The following is a 26478-nucleotide window of genomic DNA, read 5'->3' on the forward strand; positions in this document are numbered from 1 at the left end:
AGACATACTAAGAATTATTATTATTGTGATTATTACTGCGATTTCTCCCTTAAAAGACTAAGTAGACATGCTGACTAAGAATTATTACTGTGATTTCTCCCTTAAAAGACTAAGTAGGCATACTGACTAAGAATTATTATTATTGTGATTATTATTGTGATTTCTCCTTTAAGAGACTATGTAGACATACTAAGATTATTTTCATAAAGTTACTGCGAGTATTTACTGTGATACGGTTAAATGATATTAACTTCTTCATCAACGAGGAGCATAATCTCAGAAACCTGTAGTATTACTGAGGCATCAGCTCGGCCCTTGTGGCTGCAGGATCGAGTCTTAGCTCCTGGCCCTGCCTCATCACTAGTCACTAATAGGTCCACTGATTCCCATTAACTTTTATTTATACATACATATCAAAACCAATGCATTATTAACTTTTTTATGCATTACTAACATTCTTTTATACATTACAGGTTGGCCATCACTAATCCAGCAATCAGTTATCTGGTTCCATCAGTAATCTGGCACTAATTTCAGCTACTATAATTTCAAATTTCATCATTACACTGACTCAAATCATTATACTGACTCAAATTTCATCATTACACTGACTCAAATCATTATACTGACTCAAATTTCATCATTATACGGAGTCAGAAATTGTGCAGATTACTGTAAATCCACAGCAGCAAGCCAGTAGAGGAGAAAGCAGTGATAAAAATTAGGAAGATGTAGCAGAGAGTTTCTATTGATAGACTAATTAAGTGTATTCTAACCTAACCACTCTGTAATCCAGCACACTACAGGTCACAATGATGCTGGATTAGTGATGGCCGACCTGGACTAACTTTTTGTAACACCCCGACTGTCTCCCACCGAGGCAGGGTGACCCTAAAAAAAAGAGTCACCATCATTCGTACTATCACTGCCCTGCCAGCGGTATGCAGATACGACAGTTCAGATGTCCCTCCAAACGGCAAATATCCCAAAATGCCTCCTTTTAAGCTCAGTCACTATACTTCCCACCTCCAGGACTGAAGTCCACCTAACATACAGAAATGTAAATATCACTATACCATAGCTAGAACTAGTCATAGCTAACCCACAATGTAATGACAAAACCTTAGGCAGTGCTATAGGCCATCATGGACCATCTTCCAGAATGTACCAAAACACTGTCTAAAGTTTCCTTTGCAATTTATGGCTTAGTCATGAAGCAAGAGACATGCCAAATCACCTTATCCTTTGAAAGTACAGCCCTTTTTTACCTTGAAATAATTAAGGTTTACCTTATTCACATCTCCATTACAAGTACTTTAAACAAAGCTAAAATGCACGTTCAGAGACCATGACCACCAACCAGCATTGCTACACACACTCATAAGCAACCACACAATGTATACAAGCTTTCTAGCAGGAGAAATGGCACACAGTATGACTGCACACACATGGCCCAAGAGGGTTGAGAAATGCACAATAAGGCAAATAATTCCACAAATAAGAAACCCTCAATATAATGTACTGATAGGGAGAATTGTCTGAGTGGCTGATAAAACAGAATGTCAAAAAATAACAAAAAAAAAAAAAAAACTTGAACACACTACACAATTTACAGACATATTACAATAAACAAAGAGATTAAGGGAGAGAAAAATACATCTTATCCAGTGGATTTTTTGCCCATTATTTTCAAAATTCTGCTACAGTCTGGTTCATTATATTGAGGGTTAGCTTCAACATTAAAACTTATTTTTATCTAGCAAAATATATTCACTGTAGTTAAAAATCAGATACACTTGCAAATTAAATAAAAAAGATTGAACTAGTATAAGAGGAAGCATAGTAGAACACTAGCAGTGTGTGACCCCACATTCAGAAAACTCAGGCAGCACCTGAGCCTCTGTCACAAGGGTGACATAATTCTGACACGAAGAACAAAAAGGCACAATACCATAACTGGAACAATATACAAATAACCCGCACACAGGAGAATGAAACTTACAATGACATTTCAGTGCAACTTGCGAGTAGTTTGCTGGTCCAAGTCAGACCAAAATGTCTTCATAAGATTCATTCTTCTATATGAGTGCTGTGTATAATTCTGACATGATAGCACTTTAGTCACACTATGGTTGCACAACACACAGGCCTCAGTGATGAATGTCAGTGAGACTTCCTCCTAGACAAGCACATTACCTGACAAAGGCTACAACATTACATTCAGCAACAGTGCACATTCCACCCACATTATATACAGACATACCTTGCTTTAAGGTCCTTCACTATAATGTGTTTCGCTAATACAGAGATTTTCAATTGCCGGATTTTCTGGCATATAAGGTGCACTTTTTTCTCAAGAAAAGTCTTGGAAAATCAGTTTGGGTCTTATATGCTCAAGGTCAGTCAAGGGTAAGCTTTGTGTTACTGGCAAGTGGTGTTTTATAAAATGACATGCATGTCATTTTGGTAATCAAGTTGTAATATCCATAACGCTCATGTATCTTATATGTTTGAAAATACAGTACGTACCGTTTACTATTGGCACTTGCCTTGCTCTTAATATGGTTTGCAATGGTGATGCGCACATCAGCTACTTCGAGGTCCAGCGTTATTTCGCATTTACTGGAGTTTCCGACATACGGCGCTCTTTTTTTCCAAACAAAATGTCTTAGAAAATCAGCCTGCGCCTTATATGCTCAAGGTCAGTGTCAAAGGCAGGTTTTGGCTTATGCTTTGGCAGTTGTTTACTAACATTACCTTACAACTGCTGGGAAACATCGTGCCAGCAGACAGCTGACACTCGTATGCCTTATATGCTGGAAAATACAATAATAAACAATTGCATTCTCAGGAATCTCACTGCCGTGTTAGCAAGGTATGCATGTACAGGTGCTCCTTGACTTACGATGGGGTTACATTCCAATAAATCCATCGTAAATCAAAACTATCATAAGTGGAATATGAATAGATATGATAAATAAGTAAATAAATAACTACTCCTAGGTAATAGGTTGGTAGACAGCAACCGCCCATGGAGGTACTACCGTCCTGCCAAGTGAGTGTAAACAAAAGCCTGTAATTGTTTTACATGATGGTAGGATTGCTGGTGTCCTTTTTTCTGTCTCATAAACATGCAAGATTTCAGGTACGTCTTGCTACTTCTACTTACACTTAGGTCACACTACGCATACATGTACAAGCATATATATACACACCCCTCTGGGTTTTCTTCTATTTTCTTTCTAGTTCCTGTTTATTTCCTCTTATCTCCATGGGGAAGTGGAACAGAATTCTCCCTCTGTAAGCCATGCGTGTTGTAAGAGGCGACTAAAATGCCAGGAGCAAGGGGCTAGTAACCCCTTCTCCTGTATAAATTACTAAATTTAAAAAGAAAAACTTTCGTTTTTCTTTTTGGGCCACCCTGCCTTGGTGGGATACGGCCGGTTTGTTGAAAGAAATAACTACTGTCATTGGATAAGTAAATAAACAAATAATTACTGTAACTAAATACCAGAACTGAAAATAAAATAAATGAATATAAGAAATGGGAACTTGTCACACTGATGCTTGGTAAATAGTTTAAGATTCATCTCCAAAGTAACTGCTTTTACACCACTGTAAAGCTGAAATATCCCAAGTCAAGCCATCACAAGTAGAGGAGCACCTGTACGTATCTGACATACCAGTGACTGCTCTCGATGCCTGGCCTATGACCAGCCCTCATCGACTGCCAGTCAACCAAACTATTGCTGCCAGTGGCTCGCAGGCCTACATAGCCATCAACCTTTGTAGAATTATGAGAGCAATAGTAATGGTACTCATCACAAGAAAATCCAGCACTGTTAAGCTAGTTCAAGGTATAATATTCTACTTTTAAAACATTACAGTGAAATGTTGATATTTTATATGAAAGATGCAGTATTCTGTTATATTAAAAACAATCTTCTTCTTCTTTCAACAAACCAGTCATATCCTACCAAGGCAGGGTGGCCCAAAAAGAAAAATGAAAGTTTCTCTTTTTAAATTTAGTAATTGATACAGGAGAAGGGGGTTACTAGCTCCTTGATCCCGACATTTTAGTCGCCTCTTATGACATGTACAGTAATTACTTGTTCATTTATCTATTTGGTGACTGTAGTTATCTATTTACTTATTTATCATTTATCATGTTAAACTTACTATATTTTCAACTTAAAATGTGTTCTTCAGAACATAACCCCATCATAAGTCAAGGAGGACCTATTGGTTATCCAGCAGATGTGAGGTCCTGGGAGGTAAGCCTCCCCTGGAGCTACAATTTCAGAGCCTGTGAAGAACTTTGGGGTATCTGAAGGTACCTCCATTTCTCCAACTTGCAGGGAGTTGTAGAGCTCTGCTAAACTAAAACTTCCCAAAGGGACTGCAGAGCGCAATAAGCTGGCCATGCTAGTTGGTCCAGGTAGACAGCTGCCAAATACCAATGACTCGTTAGTTTAAAAATAAATTGATCCAAAGAACTGAGATCATGAAATTCACGTTAAGTGCTAAACTCATGTGGGTCATTCAGTGCAAGACATGGTAGAGGCTTGATCCTCAATCAGCTGAGAGTGAGACAAATGTGCTTCCTATTTGGACTCACCTATATCAGAATTAAGACCAGAAATCTAGAATATGCCACATAAAGAATGCAGCTTCAAGACTGGATGAGAAACACAGGTAAGAACCAAGGATCAGAAGCCTAATTTGTATCACCAAACATAATCTCTCATGACTGGTAGATTTTTTCTCAATTTTAAGTCGTTTTCTATCGTTCAGTAATGTAAATACATATGTAGTAATTTTTTTCAATTTGGTGTTAAATCTGACATTGCATGTCTGTTTCCAGAAAGTAAATCCTCATGAAGGTGACTGAATTCTCACCAAAACTTTCATATTTTATTTTTCAACCCATCAGCCATCTCCCATCTAGGCAGGGTTACCCAAAAAGGAGAGAAACACTTTTACCATCATTCAATACTTCCGCCATCATTCACACATAATATTTACCATCATTCAATACTTCCGCCATCATTCACACATAATAAGTCTTTGCAGAGGTGCTCAGATACAACAGTTTAGATGTCACTCCAGTAACCACTGCAATAAATACTTTGATATAGTTATTCCTACCTGAGCACCTCTGCAAAAACAGTGATTATGTATGAGTGATGGTGAAAGTGTTGAATGATGACGAGTTTTTTTTTCCTATCCTTTTGGGTTTTTCTTTCTTTTTGGGTTACCCTGCCTCAGTGGGAAACTGCCGATGCGTTAATAAAAAAAATCCTACTTCACATGTAGTACACTTTAGAAAGAACATACACCTTGTGTATGTGTATATTTACACATAATAGCTTCCCAAGTACATTTTCTTTTTTTTTACATCGGCCATTTTTCACAGTGGTAGGGTGACCAACTGAGGAAAATACATTTACCATCACTCATTCAATAGTTTTCTTTTGCCAAAAGTACAGACGCTACAACCCAAATAATCCTCTAGCCCTCTGGTAAAATGTTCGGTCACAATTCCTTGCGAAAATTCTGTATAACTTCTGCTTACTGTTTCAAGCTCAAATGTTCTAAATGTGAGCAGTAGTATAAACACTGGTTTCTAATAAAAATAACTGACAAGTGAATACCAGCATCTTTCAGTGATACATGTAGTCACATTCAATCATACACCATGATATACAAGTGCACTAGTCGGTGAATGCCAACGCATATGTTGTAGCCTCATCAAATCTAACATTTTGTAATACTTTTAAATGTGACAGCTGGGGTCTGGCACCAACCTTAGACTGAGCAGTCAGAGACTCTTCCACACTGGCTCCTGGAGAATCCACTGAGGCTAGAGATGACACAAGGGATGAAGTCAGGGTAGTGGAGAACGACGACAAGCCTGACGAGAGATCTGCAGTGAGGCTCCTCATCTTAGGGTAACGCCGAGACTCTGATTTTCTTGTGTATTTGCGCTTGAGTGAATTACATGGAGAAGCTTGAGGAGTGCCTGTGAAAGATGTGAAAATAATTAGGCACACCCACACTGCTTACACAAATCACTGAACTGCTTCTCTTTACAATGTCTTGCTTAACAGCGTTTCACTAATGCATTCTTCGTTTATTCAGACTTCCTACAATAAATATATTAACCACTCACTATAAGTTAAGGACGAAAATATTTTAATTATTTTTTTTTCAACAAGTCGGTCGTCTCCCATCGAGGCAGGGTGACCCAAAAAGAAAGAAAATCCCCAAAAAGAAAATACTTTCATCATCATTCAACACTTTCACCACACTCACACATAATCACTGTTTTTGCAGAGGTGCTCAGAAACACAACATTTTAGAAGCATATACGTATAAAGATACACAACATATCCCTCCAAACTGCTAATATCCCGAAACCCCTCCTTTAGAGTGCAGGCACTGTACTTCCAATTTCCAGGACTCAAGTCCGGCTATATAAAAATAACCGGTTTCCCTGAATCCCTTCACTAAATATTACCCTGCTCACACTCCAACGGATCGTCAGGTCCCAAATACGTACCACTCGTCTCCATTCACTCCTATCGAACACGCTCATGCACGCCTGCCGGAAGTCTAAGCCCCTCGCCCACAATACCTCCCTTACCCCTTCCTTCCAACCTTTTCGAGGACGACCCCTACCCCGCCTTCCTTCTCTAGAGATGTAAATGCTCTCCATGTCATTCTACTTTGATCCACTCTCTCTAAATGACCAAACCACCTCAACAACCCCTCTTCAGCCCTCTGACTAATACTTTTATTAACTTCACACCCTCTCCTAATTTCCACACTCCGAATTTTCTGTATAATATTTAAAACACACATTGCCCTTAGACAGGACATCTCCACTGCCTCCAACCACCTCCTCGCTGCTGCATTCACAAACCAAGCTTCACACCCATATAAGTGTGTTGGTACTACTATACTTTCATACATTCCCTTTTTTGCCTCCATAGATAATGTTCTTTGTCTCCACATATACCTGAACGCACCACTCAACTTTTTTCCCTCATCAATTCTATGATTAACCTCATCCTTCATAAATCCATCCGCCGACACGTCAACTCCCAAGTATCTGAAAACATTCACTTCTTCCATACTCCTCCTCCCCAATTTGATATCCAATTTTTCTTTATCTAAATCATTTGATACCCTCATCACCTTACTCTTTTCTATGTTCACTTTCAACTTTCTACCTTTACACACACTCCCAAACTCATCCACTAACCTTTGCAATTTTTCTTTAGAATCTCCCATAAGCACAGTATCATCAGCAAAAAGTAACTGTGTCAGTTCCCATTTTGTATTTGATTCCTCATAATTTAATCCCACCCCTCTCCCGAACACCCTAGCATTTACTTCTTTTACACCCCCATCTATAAATATATTAACCCTTAAACGGTCCAAATAGATCGACATTCATATCCATAGTGCCCCAAAAGTAGATCTATGTTTTTTTTTACATATTTTCATATAATATATCTAATTCATTATATACTTATTTGTATACATTTAATGACCATAAATACATATGCTCAAACATGCTAGTGGCTTTCTTTGTGCTTGACAATATCTTATTACATGTGAACTACACACTGTACTGTACAAAAAAATAAAGGATATGATTTAATTTGAAAAAAAAAAATATATATATAAAAAAAAATGTAGATAAAAGTTTTTTTTACACATTTTCAAATGTAAAAAAAAAAAGGATGATTGACATTTTTTTTACATAGTACTTTCAAATGTTGAAAAAATGTATATATACGTTTGGACCGTTTAAGGGTTAAACGTTTAAACCATGGTGACATTACACATCCCTGTCTAAGACCTACTTTTACCGGGAAATATTCTCCCTCTCTTCTACACACCCTAACCTGAGCCTCACTATCCTCATAAAAACTCTTTACAGCATTTAGTAACTTAGCACCTATTCCATATACTTGCAACATCTGCCACATTGCTATATCTATTGCTATATATGTATTTTTTAGACATACCTCTATTGTTCACTTAATGTATGAGTGTAAACATGTTATCAGGCTTTTATATGCATTTGAAAGTGAAAAAAGCTATGATTCACTTTACAGTGATTTTTGCTTTACAGCAGTAGCCCAGAACCTAACCTGCTGTATAAGCAGGGCCCTACAGTAGCCCAGAACCTAACCTGCTGTATAAGCAGGGTCCTACAGTAGCCCAGAACCTAACCTGCTGTATAAGCAGGGCCCTACAGTAGCCAAGAACCTAACCTGCTGTATAAGCAGGGCCCTACAGTAGCCCAGAACCTAACCTGCTGTATAAGCAGGGTCCTACAGTAGCCCAGAACCTAACCTGCTGTATAAGCAGGGCCCTACAGTAGCCCAGAACCTAACCTGCTGTATAAGCAGGGTCCTACAGTAGCCCAGAACCTAACCTGCTGTATAAGCAGGGCCCTACAGTAGCTCAGAACCTAACCTGCTGTATAAGCAGGGCCCTACAGTAGCCCAGAACCTAACCTGCTGTATAAGCAGGGCCCTACAGTAGCCCAGAACCTAACCTGCTGTATAAGCAGGGCCCTACAGTAGCTCAGAACCAAACCTGCTGTATAAGCAGGGTCCTACAGTAGCCCAGAACCTAACCTGCTGTATAAGCAGGGCCCTACAGTAGCTCAGAACCTAACCTGCTGTATAAGCAGGGTCCTACAGTAGCCCAGAACCTAACCTGCTGTATAAGCAGGGCCCTACAGTAGCCCAGAACCTAACCTGCTGTATAAGTGGGGCCCTACAGTAGCCCAGAACCTAACCTGCTGTATAAGCAGGGCCCTACAGTAGCCCAGAACCTAACCTGCTGTATAAGTGGGGCCCTACAGTAGCCCAGAACCTAACCTGCTGTATAAGTGGGGCCCTACAGTAGCCCAGAACCTAACCTGCTGTATAAGTGGGGCCCTACAGTAGCCCAGAACCTAACCTGCTGTATAAGTGGGGCCCTACAGTAGCCCAGAACCTAACCTGCTGTATAAGCAGGGCCCTACAGTAGCCCAGAACCTAACCTGCTGTATAAGTAGGGCCCTACAGTAGCCCAGAACCTAACCTGCTGTATAAGCAGGGCCCTACAGTAGCCCAGAACCTAACCTGCTGTATAAGCAGGGTCCTACAGTAGCCCAGAACCTAACCTGCTGTATAAGCAGGGCCCTACAGTAGCCCAGAACCTAACCTGCTGTATAAGCAGGGTCCTACAGTAGCCCAGAACCTAACCTGCTGTATAAGCAGGGCCCTACAGTAGCTCAGAACCTAACCTGCTGTATAAGCAGGGCCCTACAGTAGCCCAGAACCTAACCTGCTGTATAAGCAGGGCCCTACAGTAGCCCAGAACCTAACCTGCTGTATAAGCAGGGCCCTACAGTAGCTCAGAACCAAACCTGCTGTATAAGCAGGGTCCTACAGTAGCCCAGAACCTAACCTGCTGTATAAGCAGGGCCCTACAGTAGCTCAGAACCTAACCTGCTGTATAAGCAGGGTCCTACAGTAGCCCAGAACCTAACCTGCTGTATAAGCAGGGCCCTACAGTAGCCCAGAACCTAACCTGCTGTATAAGTGGGGCCCTACAGTAGCCCAGAACCTAACCTGCTGTATAAGCAGGGCCCTACAGTAGCCCAGAACCTAACCTGCTGTATAAGTGGGGCCCTACAGTAGCCCAGAACCTAACCTGCTGTATAAGTGGGGCCCTACAGTAGCCCAGAACCTAACCTGCTGTATAAGTGGGGCCCTACAGTAGCCCAGAACCTAACCTGCTGTATAAGTGGGGCCCTACAGTAGCCCAGAACCTAACCTGCTGTATAAGCAGGGCCCTACAGTAGCCCAGAACCTAACCTGCTGTATAAGCAGGGCCCTACAGTAGCCCAGAACCTAACCTGCTGTATAAGCAGTGCCCTACAGTAGCCCAGAACCTAACCTGCTGTATAAGCAGGGCCCTACAGTAGCCCAGAACCTAACCTGCTGTATAAGCAGTGCCCTACAGTAGCCCAGAACCTAACCTGCTGTATAAGCAGGGCCCTACAGTAGCCCAGAACTTAACCTGCTGTATAAGCAGGGCCCTACAGTAGCCCAGAACCTAACCTGCTGTATAAGCAGTGCCCTACAGTAGCCCAGAACCTAACCTGCTGTATAAGCAGGGCCCTACAGTAGCCCAGAACCTAACCTGCTGTATAAGCAGGGCCCTACAGTAGCCCAGAACCTAACCTGCTGTATAAGCAGGGCCCTACAGTAGCCCAGAACCTAACCTGCTGTATAAGCAGGGCCCTACAGTAGCCCAGAACCTAACCTGCTGTATAAGCAGGGCCCTACAGTAGCCCAGAACCTAACCTGCTGTATAAGCAGGGCCCTACAGTAGCCCAGAACCTAACCTGCTGTATAAGCAGGGCCATACAGTAGCCCAGAACCTAACCTGCTGTATAAGTAGGGCCCTACAGTAGCTCAGAACCTAACATGCTGTATAAGCAGGGCCCTACAGTAGCCCAGAACCTAACCTGCTGTATAAGCAGGGCCCTACAGTAGCCCAGAACCTAACCTGCTGTATAAGCAGGGCCCTACAGTAGCTCAGAACCTAACATGCTGTATAAGCAGGGCCCTACAGTAGCCCAGAACCTAACCTGCTGTATAAGCAGGGCCCTACAGTAGCCCAGAACCTAACATGCTGTATAAGCAGGGCCCTACAGTAGCCCAGAACCTAACCTGCTGTATAAGCAGGGCCCTACAGTAGCCCAGAACCTAACATGCTGTATAAGCAGGGCCCTACAGTAGCCCAGAACCTAACCTGCTGTATAAGCAGGGCCCTACAGTAGCTCAGAACCTAACCTGCTGTATAAGCAGGGCCCTACAGTAGCCCAGAACCTAACCTGCTGTATAAGCAGGGTCCTACAGTAGCCCAGAACCTAACCTGCTGTATAAGCAGGGCCCTACAGTAGCTCAGAACCTAACCTGCTGTATAAGCAGAGCCCTACAGTAGCCCAGAACCTAACCTGCTGTATAAGCAGGGCCCTACAGTAGCTGAGAACCTAACATGCTGTATAAGCAGGGCCCTACAGTAGCCCAGAACCTAACCTGCTGTATAAGCAGGGCCCTACAGTAGCCCAGAACCTAACCTGCTGTATAAGCAGGGCCCTACAGTAGCTCAGAACCTAACCTGCTGTATAAGCAGGGCCCTACAGTAGCCCAGAACCTAACCTGCTGTATAAGCAGGGCCCTACAGTAGCTCAGAACCTAACCTGCTGTATAAGCAGGGCCCTACAGTAGCGCAGAACCTAACCTGCTGTATAAGCAGGGCCCTACAGTAGCTCAGAACCTAACATGCTGTATAAGCAGGGCCCTACAGTAGCCCAGAACCTAACCTGCTGTATAAGCAGGGCCCTACAGTAGCTCAGAACCTAACCTGCTGTATAAGCAGGGCCCTACAGTAGCCCAGAACCTAACCTGCTGTATAAGCAGGGTCCTACAGTAGCCCAGAACCTAACCTGCTGTATAAGCAGGGCCCTACAGTAGCTCAGAACCTAACCTGCTGTATAAGCAGAGCCCTACAGTAGCCCAGAACCTAACCTGCTGTATAAGCAGGGCCCTACAGTAGCTGAGAACCTAACATGCTGTATAAGCAGGGCCCTACAGTAGCCCAGAACCTAACCTGCTGTATAAGCAGGGCCCTACAGTAGCCCAGAACCTAACCTGCTGTATAAGCAGGGCCCTACAGTAGCTCAGAACCTAACCTGCTGTATAAGCAGGGCCCTACAGTAGCCCAGAACCTAACCTGCTGTATAAGCAGGGCCCTACAGTAGCTCAGAACCTAACCTGCTGTATAAGCAGGGCCCTACAGTAGCGCAGAACCTAACCTGCTGTATAAGCAGGGCCCTACAGTAGCTCAGAACCTAACATGCTGTATAAGCAGGGCCCTACAGTAGCCCAGAACCTAACCTGCTGTATAAGCAGGGCCCTACAGTAGCTCAGAACCTAACCTGCTGTATAAGCAGGGCCCTACAGTAGCCCAGAACCTAACCTGCTGTATAAGCAGGGCCCTACAGTAGCCCAGAACCTAACCTGCTGTATAAGAAGGGCCCTACAGTAGCCCAGAACCTAACCTGTTGTATAAGCAGGGCCCTACAGTAGCCCAGAACCTAACCTGCTGTATAAGAAGGGCCCAACAGTAGCCCAGAACCTAACCTGCTGTATAAGTAGGGCCCTACAGTAGCCCAGAACCTAACCTGCTGTATAAGCAGGGCCCTACAGTAGCTCACAACCTAACATGCTGTATAAGCAGGGCCCTACAGTAGCCCAGAACCTAACCTGCTGTATAAGCAGGGCCCTACAGTAGCCCAGAACCTAACCTGCTGTATAAGCAGGGCCCTACAGTAGCCCAGAACCTAACCTGCTGTATAAGCAGGGCCCTACAGTAGCTCAGAACCTAACCTGCTGTATAAGCAGGGCCCTACAGTAGCCCAGAACCTAACATGCTGTATAAGCAGGGCCCTACAGTAGCTCAGAACCTAACCTGCTGTATAAGCAGGGCCCTACAGTAGCTCAGAACCTAACCTGCTGTATAAGCAGGGCCCTACAGTAGCTCAGAACCTAACCTGCTGTATAAGCAGGGCCCTACAGTAGCCCAGAACCTAACCTGCTGTATAAGCAGGGCCCTACAGTAGCTCAGAACCTAACCTGCTGTATAAGCAGGGCCCTACAGTAGCCCAGAACCTAACATGCTGAATAAGCAGGGCCCTACAGTAGCTCAGAACCTAACCTGCTGTATAAGCAGGGCCCTACAGTAGCCCAGAACCTAACATGCTGTATAAGCAGGGCCCTACAGTAGCCCAGAACCTAACCTGCTGTATAAGCAGGGCCCTACAGTAGCTCAGAACCTAACCTGCTGTATAAGGAGGGCCCTACAGTAGCCCAGAACCTAACATGCTGTATAAGCAGGGCCCTACAGTAACCCAGAACCTAACCTGCTGTATAAGCAGGGCCCTACAGTAGCTCAGAACCTAACCTGCTGTATAAGCAGGGCCCTACAGTAGCCCAGAACCTAACATGCTGTATAAGCAGGGCCCTACAGTAGCTCAGAACCTAACCTGCTGTATAAGCAGGGCCCTACAGTAGCCCAGAACCTAACATGCTGTATAAGCAGGGCCCTACAGTAGCTCAGAACCTAACCTGCTGTATAAGCAGGGCCCTACAGTAGCCCAGAACCTAACCTGCTGTATAAGCAGGGCCCTACAGTAGCTCAGAACCTAACCTGCTGTATAAGCAGGGCCCTACAGTAGCCCAGAACCTAACCTGCTGTATAAGCAGGGCCCTACAGTAGCTCAGAACCTAACCTGCTGTATAAGCAGGGCCCTACAGTAGCGCAGAACCTAACCTGCTGTATAAGCAGGGCCCTACAGTAGCTCAGAACCTAACATGCTGTATAAGCAGGGCCCTACAGTAGCCCAGAACCTAACCTGCTGTATAAGCAGGGCCCTACAGTAGCTCAGAACCTAACCTGCTGTATAAGCAGGGCCCTACAGTAGCCCAGAACCTAACCTGCTGTATAAGCAGGGCCCTACAGTAGCCCAGAACCTAACCTGCTGTATAAGAAGGGCCCTACAGTAGCCCAGAACCTAACCTGTTGTATAAGCAGGGCCCTACAGTAGCCCAGAACCTAACCTGCTGTATAAGAAGGGCCCAACAGTAGCCCAGAACCTAACCTGCTGTATAAGTAGGGCCCTACAGTAGCCCAGAACCTAACCTGCTGTATAAGCAGGGCCCTACAGTAGCTCACAACCTAACATGCTGTATAAGCAGGGCCCTACAGTAGCCCAGAACCTAACCTGCTGTATAAGCAGGGCCCTACAGTAGCCCAGAACCTAACCTGCTGTATAAGCAGGGCCCTACAGTAGCCCAGAACCTAACCTGCTGTATAAGCAGGGCCCTACAGTAGCTCAGAACCTAACCTGCTGTATAAGCAGGGCCCTACAGTAGCCCAGAACCTAACATGCTGTATAAGCAGGGCCCTACAGTAGCTCAGAACCTAACCTGCTGTATAAGCAGGGCCCTACAGTAGCTCAGAACCTAACCTGCTGTATAAGCAGGGCCCTACAGTAGCTCAGAACCTAACCTGCTGTATAAGCAGGGCCCTACAGTAGCCCAGAACCTAACCTGCTGTATAAGCAGGGCCCTACAGTAGCTCAGAACCTAACCTGCTGTATAAGCAGGGCCCTACAGTAGCCCAGAACCTAACATGCTGAATAAGCAGGGCCCTACAGTAGCTCAGAACCTAACCTGCTGTATAAGCAGGGCCCTACAGTAGCCCAGAACCTAACATGCTGTATAAGCAGGGCCCTACAGTAGCCCAGAACCTAACCTGCTGTATAAGCAGGGCCCTACAGTAGCTCAGAACCTAACCTGCTGTATAAGGAGGGCCCTACAGTAGCCCAGAACCTAACATGCTGTATAAGCAGGGCCCTACAGTAACCCAGAACCTAACCTGCTGTATAAGCAGGGCCCTACAGTAGCTCAGAACCTAACCTGCTGTATAAGCAGGGCCCTACAGTAGCCCAGAACCTAACATGCTGTATAAGCAGGGCCCTACAGTAGCTCAGAACCTAACCTGCTGTATAAGCAGGGCCCTACAGTAGCCCAGAACCTAACATGCTGTATAAGCAGGGCCCTACAGTAGCTCAGAACCTAACCTGCTGTATAAGCAGGGTCCTACAGTAGCTCAGAACCTAACCTGCTGTATAAGCAGGGCCCTACAGTAGCTCAGAACCTAACCTGTTGTATAAGCAGGGCCCTACAGTAGCTCAGAACCTAACATGCTGCGTAAGCAGGGCCCTACAGTAGCTCAGAACCTAACCTGCTGTATAAGCAGGGCCCTACAGTAGCTCAGAACCTAACATGCTGTATAAGCAGGGCCCTACAGTAGCTCAGAACCTAACCTGCTGTATAAGCAGTGCCCTACAGTAGCTCAGAACCTAACCTGCTGTATAAGCAGGGCCCTACAGTAGCTCAGAACCTAACCTGCTGTATAAGCAGGGCCTTACAGTAGCCCAGAACCTAACATGCTGTATAAGCAGGGCCCTACAGTAGCTCAGAACCTAACCTGCTGTATAAGAAGGGCCTTACAGTAGCTCAGAACCTAACCTGCTGTATAAGCAGGGCCCTACAGTAGCTCAGAACCTAACCTGCTGTATAAGCAACACCCTACAGTAGCCCAGAACCTATCCTGCTGTATAAGCAGGGCCCTACAGTAGCTCAGAACCTAACCTGCTGTATAAGAAGGGCCCTACAGTAGCCCAGAACCTAACCTGCTGTATAAGCAGGGCCCTACAGTAGCCCAGAACCTAACCTGCTGTATAAGCAGGGCCCTACAGTAGCCCAGAACCTAACCTGCTGTATAAGAAGGGCCCTACAGTAGCCCAGAACCTAACATGCTGCATAAGCAGGGCCCTACAGTAGCTCAGAACCTAACCTGCTATATAAGCAGGGCCCTACAGTAGCTCAGAACCTAACATGCTGTATAAGCAGGGCCCTACAGTAGCCCAGAACCTAACATGCTGCATAAGCAGGGCCCTACAGTAGCTCAGAACCTAACCTGCTGTATAAGCAGGGTCCAACAGTAGCTCAGAACCTAACCTGCTGTATAAGCAGGGTCCTACAGTAGCCCAGAACCTAACATGCTGCATAAGCAGGGCCCTACAGTAGCTCAGAACATAACCTGCTGTATAAGCAGGGCCCTACAGTAGCTCAGGACCTAACCTGCTGTATAAGCAGGGCCCTACAGTAGCTCAGAACCTAACCTGCTGTATAAGCAGGGCCTTACAGTAGCCCAGAACCTAACATGCTGCATAAGCAGGGCCCTACAGAAGCCCAGAACCTAACCTGCTCTAAAAGCAGGGCCCCTACAGTATCCCAGAACTTAACCTGCTGTATAAGCAGAGCCCCAAAGTTCTGTATTTTGGAACCTAACCTGTTGTATAAGTGGGGCCCTACAGTAGCCTGGAACCTAACCTGCTGTATAAGCAGAGCCCTACAGTAGCCTAGAACCTAACCTGCTGTATAAGGAAAGCCCTACAGTAGCCTGGAACTTAACCTGCTATATAAGTGGGGCCCTCCTGCATCCCCTGAACACTTCAGTCACATGGTCACATTTGCTACATGTCAAATATCATTAAAGTATGCCCTTTTTTAACCCCCTTCTCTAGTAAAAATTAATAAATGCTAAAAGAAAAACTTTCACTTTTTTTATTAGGTTAGCCTGCTTTGGTGGGAGATGGCTGGCAAGTTAACAAAAAAAACATTGCCCGCTTTTGTTATTCTTATTGTTTTGAGAATAAAAATACCCAACTGCTATACATGTTCCACTCAATCTATGTGTTGGTATTGTACGCTATTATTATTATGAAACATTAATTAAGAATGGGATACAATAACTATTAATGTGGACCCTCGACCAACAATATTAATCTGTTCCAGAGAGCTTATATTTAGGTGAATTTATAGTTAGCCGAATTAATTTTCCCCATAAGAAATAATGGAAATCCAATTAATCCGTTCCAGACCGCCAAAAGAATTAAAAAAAAAAAAATTCTCATGAAATACACATTTCCCTACAAAGAAAACAATGAGACATGCACAAGAACTACATAAACAAATGCTAAAATGACACTTACCTTTATTAAAGAGTATTGATGAGTGATGAGACACTGTTTTTCTTGAACACTCTGGGATTCTCAGAGTGATACATGAGTAAAAGTTTCACTTTGCAATCCCCACTAACATTACAACAGAACATAAGAGTTAGCCTGTCTTCCATAGGCTTGTGTCTGGGGAGTGCCTTTTCCTTCTGAGTAATGTAGGTCCTGTTTGGCATTTTCTTCCAGAACAGGCCTGTTTCGTCACAAATGAACACTTCTTGGGGTTGGAATTTTTCAGCTTCGCCATGCCTTATCACACTGTGTATGCCACTACAATTCTTAAATCTCTCAAACCAACCTTTGCTGGCCTTAAACTCACCAATATGAGCAATAGTTCCAGGCATTTTTTCCGGTTCACCTGTTTGTTAGTCGACTGGTGTGGGTCGCATCCTGGGGGACAAGATTAAGGACCCCAATGGAAATAAGTTAGAGTCCTCGATGATGCACTGACTTTCTCGGGTTATCCTGGGTGGTTAACCCTCTGGGGTTAATTGTTTCTCGGTAACTGTTTCTCGTTAAGCGACACCAAAAACACTCCACATCTTTGAGTAGTACAGCTGACGGTGGTGGAGCAACAGCTGACAGTGGTGCAGCAGCAGCAACAGCTGACTGTGGTGCAGCAGCAGCTGACCATGGTACAGCAGCAGCTGACGGTGGTGCAGCAGCAGCTGACGGTGGTGCAGCAGCAGCTGACAGTGGTGCAGCAGCAGCTGACGGTGGTGCAGCAGCAGCTGACGGTGGTGCAGCAGCAGCTGACCATGGTACAGCAGCAGCTGACGGTGGTGCAGCAGCAGCTGACGGTGGTGCAGCAGCAGCTGACTGTGGTACAATAGTATTTTGATAGTATTTCTCACTCTTTTTATCACAGGTTTGGCACTAGAAGCTTTCTTTGATCCCATGGTGGCTTATTTAACAGTTACAAGCACTAAAAACAATGGAATAATACAAAATTTATCGAATATATGCGTGGAACCGTCCACCCTGGCTTGTAAACAATGACGGCAGGGCAGCTGAGGCACTCAGGCTGGACGGACAGGTTTGGGATGAATCATGTTGGTTGAGTTTTTCATCGGTGGTTGGGCCAAAATATTTACGCTCAAACTCTTCGTTGGATGAATTTATTTATTTATTTATTTATTTATTATTAATTTGGACATGATACACAGAAGTACAAAGAAATACAGTGGTTAAGTGTAACATGCCAAAAGCCCCTTGTATGCAGAGCATTATGGGCAGGTTTAAAATTAACTTAAGATTAACTAAGCAATGAATTATTCAATGGTAAAAATTATAGTAAAAAAATAACAATTAAGCACAAATGAGTATTTCAAAGACAGGTCATTTGGTCATTTAGTGAGTTGCTGTGCATTCAGTAGAATGGAGTATTCTGTTAGGTAACGTAATTAAAAGAAAAACAAAGTTTGATAGGGTCACAGGTTAAACATTTATGGGATACAATTATTCAGTATTTATTTAGTTGTGGGTGAGTAAGTGATTTTTAAGAAGAGACTTGAATTTATAAACAGTGTTTCTTTTATATTCACAGGTAATGAATTCCAGATTTTTGGGCCTTTTATGTGCATTGAGTTTTTGCATAGTGTGAGATGGACACGAGGAACATCAAAGAGTGATCTGTGCCTTGTGTTATGGTCATGTGTTCTGTTGAGGTTGGTAAGGAGACATTTGAGGGGAGGGTTTATATCCGAGTTAAGTGTTCTATGTATGTAGTAGGTACAATAATAAATGTGGATGTTTTGTACGGTGAGTAGGTTTAGATTTTTGAATATTGGTGGAGTGTGCTGCCTGTAGTGGGAATTTGTTATCATTCTGACTGCAGCCTTTTGTTGGGTAATTAACTCTTTCAGGGTCCAGAGGCCAAATTTCAAAGTGTGCACCAGTGTCCAAGAATTTTCAAAAAATAATTTTGTTATTTTTTCTTATGAAATGGTAGAGAATCTTTTTCTCAAGGTAATAAAACAAAAAGTACGAAATTTGGTGGAAAATTGACGAAATTATGCTCTCGCGAATTTTGATGTGTCAGCGATATTTACGCATTGGCGATTTTGCAGACTTTGACTAACATTTTAGGCCAATTACCTTATTCCAGTTGACCAAATTCTTAGCTATTTCACTAGTATTACTTCTATTCTATCGACTGAGCACAAGAAATCGCCAAATCAACTGCTTCAACTACAAAATAAAGTGATTGGAAATTGGTAATTTGGCCAATTTAATGCAAAGTTCAAAATACTCCAATTTCAAAATAGGGTCCAGAATAAACAATGCAGGCATTCCTGGCACTAAACTAACATTTCCTCTGTTCATTAGTTACATTTTCAGGCTTTACTAATTAATTCCATTTTGATTTTTAATTCACATAATGAATTTTTATTCAAACGAAAAAATAGATTTACTGTAATGCAATATTGTAATAATTGTATAAATAATATCAGCACATTTGTGAACATATATTAGACCCACCAGCTGGCGTGTATTAGACGTGTGAAGTCATTTGTTTACTCTTGAACATCGGTAAAAATTTAACATTTCCGCTCAATTTCAAGCCATTTTCAGTACTAAAACCAATCAAAATCATCTCTATTTCTGTAACATATCTTCCATTCTATCAAATGAGACCAAGAAATCGCAAATACAACTATAAAAAACATATGAAAAAACACTGCAAAGTTGCTGTTTTAATCGAAAATTACGGTCTCAGTTTTTTCTCTTATTATGCACTGTGTGCTCCAGGATTTGTTTTATGTGGTGCACACATACCACATAGATGTATTCTCTCATATCTAAGCCCAAATTTACCAATCACAGCTTATCAGAGAGAGCTGAGCTCACAGTTTGGACCCTCAACTCAAAGCCGTTGATCTACGGCACGGACCCTGAAAGGGTTAATGGTCTGAGATGGTTTATTGTTGTTGAGCCCCATGCACAAATTCCATAGGTGAGATAGGGGTAAATAAGTGAGTGATATAGAGCCAGGAGGGCTGACTGTGGAACATAGTACCGCATCTTTGATAGTATGCCTACGATCTTGGAAATTTGTTGTACATGTGTTTGAAATTTGAGTCTTTTATCAAGGTGGATTCCTAAGAATTTTCCCTCTGTGAGCTTTGTGATAGGAGATCCGTTTATCATTATGTTAAGACGGACATCTGTAGCTCTGTTTCCAAACTGAATGAAGTAGGTTTTGTCAATGTTGAGAGTAAGTTTGTTAGTCATCATCCAGGTAGATATTTTCTGTAATTCGGTATTCACAGTATTGGCTAGCATGACTGGGCTTGAGTGAGAGAAGACATATGTAGTGTCATCTGCAAATAGTGTGGGTTTGAGTAGTTACGATGCATTTGGTAGGTCATTTATGTAAACGAGAAAGAGAAGAGGGCCAAGAACACTTCCCTGTGGGACACCAACTGTAACTGGCTGTGCAGAAGAGTTTGCTTCATTTGTGTACACATATTGGCTTCTGTTGCTGAGGTATGACTTTAGGTAGTTGAGGGAGTGCCCTCTTATACCATAGTGCGACAATTTTATGTGGAGCAAATCATGGTCAACTGTATCAAAAGCATTACGTAAATCAATGAAGATCCCCAGTGGGACTTCTTTTTTCTCTAGTGCAATGTATATTTGTTCTAGCATGTGTATAATAGCATCATTCGTATTTTTACTAGGCCTGAACCCAAACTGACAAGGGTTGAGTATGTTGTGGGAGATGAGGTAGGAATAGATTCGCTTATGAATTAATTTTTCAAAGATTTTAGAGAGAGGGTGTAAGTTGGATATTGGCCTATAGTTATTCAAGTCTGTTCGGTCTCCTCCTTTATGGATCGGGGTGACCCTCGCTATTTTGAAAACTGTAGGGAAGGTAGAGGATTCGATGGATTTGTTAAAGAGTGTTGCAATGATTGGTGACTGCACTTGCAACGCTTTTTTGTTTATAAAGGGTGGTAAGGTATTTAAATCTCCTGTCTTGTTTTTTAGTGTGTTGATAATAAGGGAGACTTCTGTTAGTCGGAGCTAGGAACAGTGTGTTTGGGTAGTTGCCAGTGAGGTAGTCATTGGGTGGGGTATTTGAGCTTGGGATTTTATTGGATTTTTATTGCTGTTTCAGTTGGTGGGAGCTGGGGTTCATCTGGTTTTGTTAGTTCAATTGCGCTATTTCGTGACATCTTTTTTGTTCCTAGAATTTCTGATAGGGTTTTCCAGGTCTTTTTTATATCACCTTTTATCGTTAGACAATGCCTTCGTTGGCCGAGGGTCCACTGTACATGTAAAAAAATTTAATATAGAATCAATAAGAATAAATCAAATTAGAATGCAGAGCATCCTATGGTCCTTTAAGACAGCCTTATAACCAACTGTAACACCATATTCTTTAATGATACTCTCAATAATTTACCGATAGAAGTCAAAAAACTTTAAACCTAACAAACTAACAGCACAGTGCTAAATAATTATCATCAATGTCACTTGTTTTTTATTAACACGCTGGCTGTCTCCCAACAAGGCAAGGTGATGCAAAACAGAAACACTTTCACCCCTATTCACACTATCACTGTATTGCCAGCTCAGAGATATAACAGTTTAAATGTCCCTCTAAACAGCAAATATTCTAAGCCCCTCCTTTAAAGTGCAGGCATTATATTTCCTAACTCCAGGAAAGTTTCGCTTACCAGTTTCCCTGAATCCTTTCACAAAATATTGCCTTGTTCACCCTCAAACAGCTCATCAAGTCACAAAAAACCATATGCCTCTACTCACTCCTATTTAACAATCTCACACATGCCTGTTGTATGTGAATGTTGTTGTCATTATTATTGTTTTGTTAACACAACAGCTGCCTCCCACCAAGATAGGGTGATGCAGAAAAGAGGAAACACATTCACCATCATTCAGTTGCCTTGCGGAAGCATGTTGACATCACAGTTCACATTATTATTATTATTATTATTATTATTATTATTATTATTATTATTATTATTATTATTATTATTGCTGTTGTTGTTTTTAAGATGCAAGGTAATATTTATGAAGGGATGCAAGGTAATATTTATGAAGGGATTCAAGGAAACTGGATAGCTATACTTGAAACCTGGAGGTGGGAAGTACAGTACCTGTACTCTGAAGGATGGGTGGGGATACTGTAGTTTAGAGGGGCATCTGAGCCATAATGTGGGAGTGCCTCTGGCAAGACAGTGATGGAGTGAGTGATGGCAAAAGCATTTCTTCTTTATCAGGTCACCCTACCTCGATGAGAGACATCTAGTGCATCAAAAAAAAAGATGAGAGGCAAACCGTAAATTACCTGCTGAAGATCTAGGTAGACAAGAGGTGGCAAGTGAGGGTGACTCACTCAGAGGGGTATGGCCACTTGACTGATAGGGTGATGAGCATGGGGTTACCAAGGCAGACTCGCCCCCACTGTACGTCAGCCCTGGAGAGGACAAGGCTGACACGCCCACAGGTATTTTGACGTTACTTCCACCAGTGCTGACTGGAGTACCTGGCAAGCAATGAATAACACTCTCATAGCCATAATTACATGACTGTATTAAGAAAAAATGGCTAAACCCATGTTGGCCATACAGCAAATAAGTGTTTATTATTATTCTTTTTTATTAACACATTGGCCATTTCTCACCAGGTAGCCCAAAAAAGAAAAACTTTCATCATCATTTATTCCATCACTGTCTTGCCAGAGGCACACTTACATTAGTATTAAAACTGCAACATTAACACCCCTCAGTACTTCCCACTCTCCAGCACTCAAGTCCGACCTGCCGGTTTCTATGAATCCTTTCGTAAATGTTACCTTGCAAACCTTGTTAACATGTTGGCCATCATTCACACTATCACTGACTTGCCAGAGGCACACAGATATGACAGTTTAGATGTCAGTCTAAATAACAAATATTCCAAACCCTTACAGTGCAGCATTGTATTTTCCCATAGGGGTCATACAACACCTTGGGAAATAAAAGGCATTCAGGCTCTACTCAAGAGACTGCAGCACCAATCCAATTCCATAGATCAAGAGACCCTCACCAGCATCACAGAACCTCCTCTGAGGGGTTGAGGCCAAGACAACAATAACACACAATAGACATCACACAGCCTATGACAACACACAATTAACCTCAAAGTGCAGACAAGCAGTGTGCCTTACTAGGACGGGAAAGTTTTGCCGGAGAGGGCGGTGCCGAGCCATCCAGGGAGCAGCCCGTGGAAGCCTTCCTCTTCCTTATGTTCTCCTTGCGCTGGGACTTGGGAGGCAGAGGGTTGGTGAAGGACGGTGAGAAGGAGGCGTGAGGGTAGACGGATGAGGACGACACGTGCTGGCTCTGGGAGGGATGGGTGGAATATGACGAGTTTACACCTCCTCCACTGCTCTCACTCAACAAGTGACTCAAGAAGTCTCCAATCTCATCCTAAAACATAATATACGTGGGAATAATAATAATAGTAATAGATGGGGTTGTAAAAGAAGTAAATGCTAGGGTGTTGGGGAGAGGGGTAGGATTAAATTATGGGGAATCAAATACAAAATGGGAGTTGACACAGCTACTTTTTGCTAATGATACTGTGTTTATGGGAGATGCTAAAGAAAAATTGCAAAGGTTAGTGGACGAGTCTGGGAGGGTGTGTAAAGGCAGAAAGTTGAAAGTGAACATAGATAAGAGTAAGGTGATGAGGGTATCAAATGATTTAGATAAAGAAAAATTGGGTGTCACATTGGAGAGAGGGAATATGGAAGAAGTGAATGTTTTCAGATATTTGGGAGTTGACATGTCAGCGGATGGGTTTATGGAGGATGGGGTTAAGCATAGAATTGATGAAGGAAAAAAGGCGAGTGGTGTGCTGAGGTATATCTTTCTTTCTTTCTTTCAATGCACCAGCTGTATCCCACTGAGGTGGGGTGGCCCAAAAGGAAAAGCAAAAGTTTCTCCTTTTAAATTTAGTAATACATACAGGAGAAGAGGTTACTAGCCCCTTGCTCCCGGCATTTTAGTCGCCTCTTATGACACGCATAGCTTATGGAGGAAGAATTCTGTTCCATTTCCCCATGGAGGTTGAGGTATATGTGGAGACAAAAAACGTTATCTATGGACGCAAAGAAGGGAATGTATGAAAGTATAGTGGTACCAACTCTTTTATATGGGTGTGTAACTTGGGTTGTAAATGCTGCAGCAAGGATGTGGTTAGAGGCAATGGAGGTGTCCTAAGGGCAATGTGTGGCATAAATATTATGCAGAAAATTTGGAGTGTGGAAATTAGGAGAAGGTGTGGAGGGCTGAAGAGAGGGTGTTGAGGTGGTGTGGTCATTTAGAGAGAATGGATCGAAGTAGAATGACTTGGAGAGTGTATAAATCTGTAGGGGAAGGAAGGCGAGGTAGGGGTCATCCTCAAAAACGTTGGAGGAAGGGGGTAATGGAGGTTTTGTGGGCGAGGGGCTTGGACTTCCAGCAAGCATGCGTGAGCGTGTTAGATAGGAGTGAATGGAGAAGAATGGTTTTTGGGATATGACGAGCTGTTGGAGTGTGAGCAGGGTAATATTTAGTGAAGGGATTCAGTTTGGAGGGATATGTTGTGTATCTTTATATGTGTATGCTTCTAAACTGTTGTATTCTGAGCACCTCTGCAAAAACAGTGATAATGTGCGAGTGTGGTGAAAGTGTTGAATGATGATGAAAGTATTTTCTTTTTGGGGATTTTCTTTCTTTTTTGGGTCACCCTGCCTCGGTGGGAGATGGCCGACTTGTTGAAAAAAAAAAAAAAAAAAAATTCAGGGAAACGGGTTATTTTTATACAGCTGGACTTGAGTACTGGAAATGGGAAGTACAATGCCTGCTTTTTAAAGGAGGGGTTTGGGATACTGGCAGTTTTGAGGGATATGTTATACATCTTTACATAAATGCTTCTAAACTGTTGTATCTGGGCACCGCTGCAAAAACAGTGATTATGTATGAGTGAGGTGAAAGTGTTGAATGATGATGAAAGTATTTTCTTTTTGGGGATTTTCTTCCTTTTTGGGTCACCCTGCCTAGGTGGGAGATGACCGACGTGTTGAAAAAACTATTACAAACATCCTATTCCACACACAGGTGAAAATTCTGCCATGATTAGCCTTCTCTAATTATAAGAAATGAGATTTATAATTACAAATGTATCCATCAAGGAAACCTGCTTACCACAATGCATCTATCAACCATCGACTGTGTGACACCTTCTAAATGGCGTTTCTGGCAGGACAAGCGAAGGTGAGAGTCGGCTCCTCCCACAACCACCAAGCCAGTTTCTGCACGCAAATGTACCCTCAGGTCCTCCACATCGTCAATACTGAAGGAAAATGCACAAACAGGTGAAAAACAAAAACTCCATATGCAATTCTGGCAAGACAGTTATTGAAAGAATAATGGAAAATAAGATTTTTCTTTGGGTATCTCTATCTTGGTGAGAAAGAGCCACTATGGTAAAAAAAAAAATCATCATCGATCACTGTTAATATTTATGGCTGTAGAAAATCTGTCATATTTTATTGTTAGCAATAGAACCAACCAGGTTGTTGCTGCTAGTGGGCTGCAGCCATCACAACCTGGTTGAACTGGTAGTTTTAACAAGTAGATGAACCAATTTGCTCTTAAAAATTCTTGCATAGTAATGATTTACAAAGCATCTAAACAGTCTCGTATGTCACAGCTTTTAACCCACTCAGGGTCGAGAGGCCCTCTCGTAAACTTGTTCTCAGGGTCAAAAAATTTTTGAAAACAAAAAAAAAAAAAAAAAAAAAATTCTTATGAAATGACAGAGAATCTTTTCCCTATCATAATGACACCCAAAGTATGAAATTTGATGGAAAACTTACGGAATTATGCTCTCGCAAAGCTAGAGCCCACTTTGAGCTCTATTTTTGGCCAATTCCTGTGTACTAGTCGATAAAAATCATATTTATTTCGCTAGAACTCCATTTTTTCTATCGAATGAGTACAAGAAACTACCCATTTACCAATTTCAACTATCCAATAAAGTGGTTAGAAATTGGCAATTCTGCCAATTTCACACAAATTTCAGAAGATGCCAATTTACGAATAGGGTCCAGAATAAACAAGAAAGACATTCCTGGCACTAAAATAACAAGTTCTCAGTTCGTTAGTCACATCCCCAGGCCCCTCAAAGTGGGTGAAATTGCCAATGGATGAACATCATCGAGACCGCTAACTTCACGAGAGCATAATTCCGTAAGTTTCCCATCAAATTTCATACTTTTGGTGTCATTATGATCGGGAGAAGATTCTCTATCATTTCATAAGAAAAATAATTTTTTTTCCGAAAAATTTTCGACCCTGAGAACAAGTTTAGGAGAGGGCTTCTCGACCCTGAAAAGGTTAATAATCTATTACTATCAACACCGGTTGGCCATTATAACAAAAAAATTATTGCTAAATAACAGCTGTCAAATACAATATATAGGTATATCTTGCTTTTTATACTTAGGTCACACTAGACATGCATGTATATGTATACACACCCATCTGAGTTTTCTTCTATTTTCTTAATAGTTCTTGTTCTTATTTACCTCTTTTCATCTCAATGAGGAAGTGGAAAATTCTTCCTCTGTAAGCCATGCATGTCATAAGAGGCAACTAAAATGCCGAGAGCAAGAGGCTAGTAACTCCTTCTCCTGTATACATTACTAAATTTAAAAGGAGAAACTTTTGTTTTTCTTTTTGGGTCACCCT

General features: G+C 42.6%; 1 protein-coding gene across 8 annotated transcripts in view; it reads right to left on the reverse strand.

Moving 5' to 3' along the window:
- Rcd1 (Reduction in Cnn dots 1) overlaps positions 1-26478 on the reverse strand; it is a 130250-nt gene that overhangs the window by 43143 nt on the left and 60629 nt on the right. For 7 of the 8 annotated variants that reach the window (XR_011393737.1, XM_070098370.1, XM_070098372.1 and 4 more), the window contains 4 exons: positions 24931-25078; positions 22908-23169; positions 22047-22244; positions 5808-6022 (listed from right to left, as the gene is read on the reverse strand). Coding sequence is in view for 7 of the 8 variants with exons in the window: in XM_070098370.1 (XP_069954471.1) it covers positions 5808-6022; positions 22047-22244; positions 22908-23169; positions 24931-25078 (823 nt within the window). In the remaining variant the exon portion in view is untranslated. The remainder of the gene's footprint in view (positions 1-5807; positions 6023-22046; positions 22245-22907; positions 23170-24930; positions 25079-26478) is intronic. The other variant, XM_070098371.1, reaches the window with a different exon arrangement.

Source organism: Cherax quadricarinatus, chromosome 62 (assembly GCF_038502225.1).
Source record: "Cherax quadricarinatus isolate ZL_2023a chromosome 62, ASM3850222v1, whole genome shotgun sequence".
Classification (NCBI taxonomy): Eukaryota; Metazoa; Arthropoda; class Malacostraca; order Decapoda; family Parastacidae; genus Cherax; species Cherax quadricarinatus.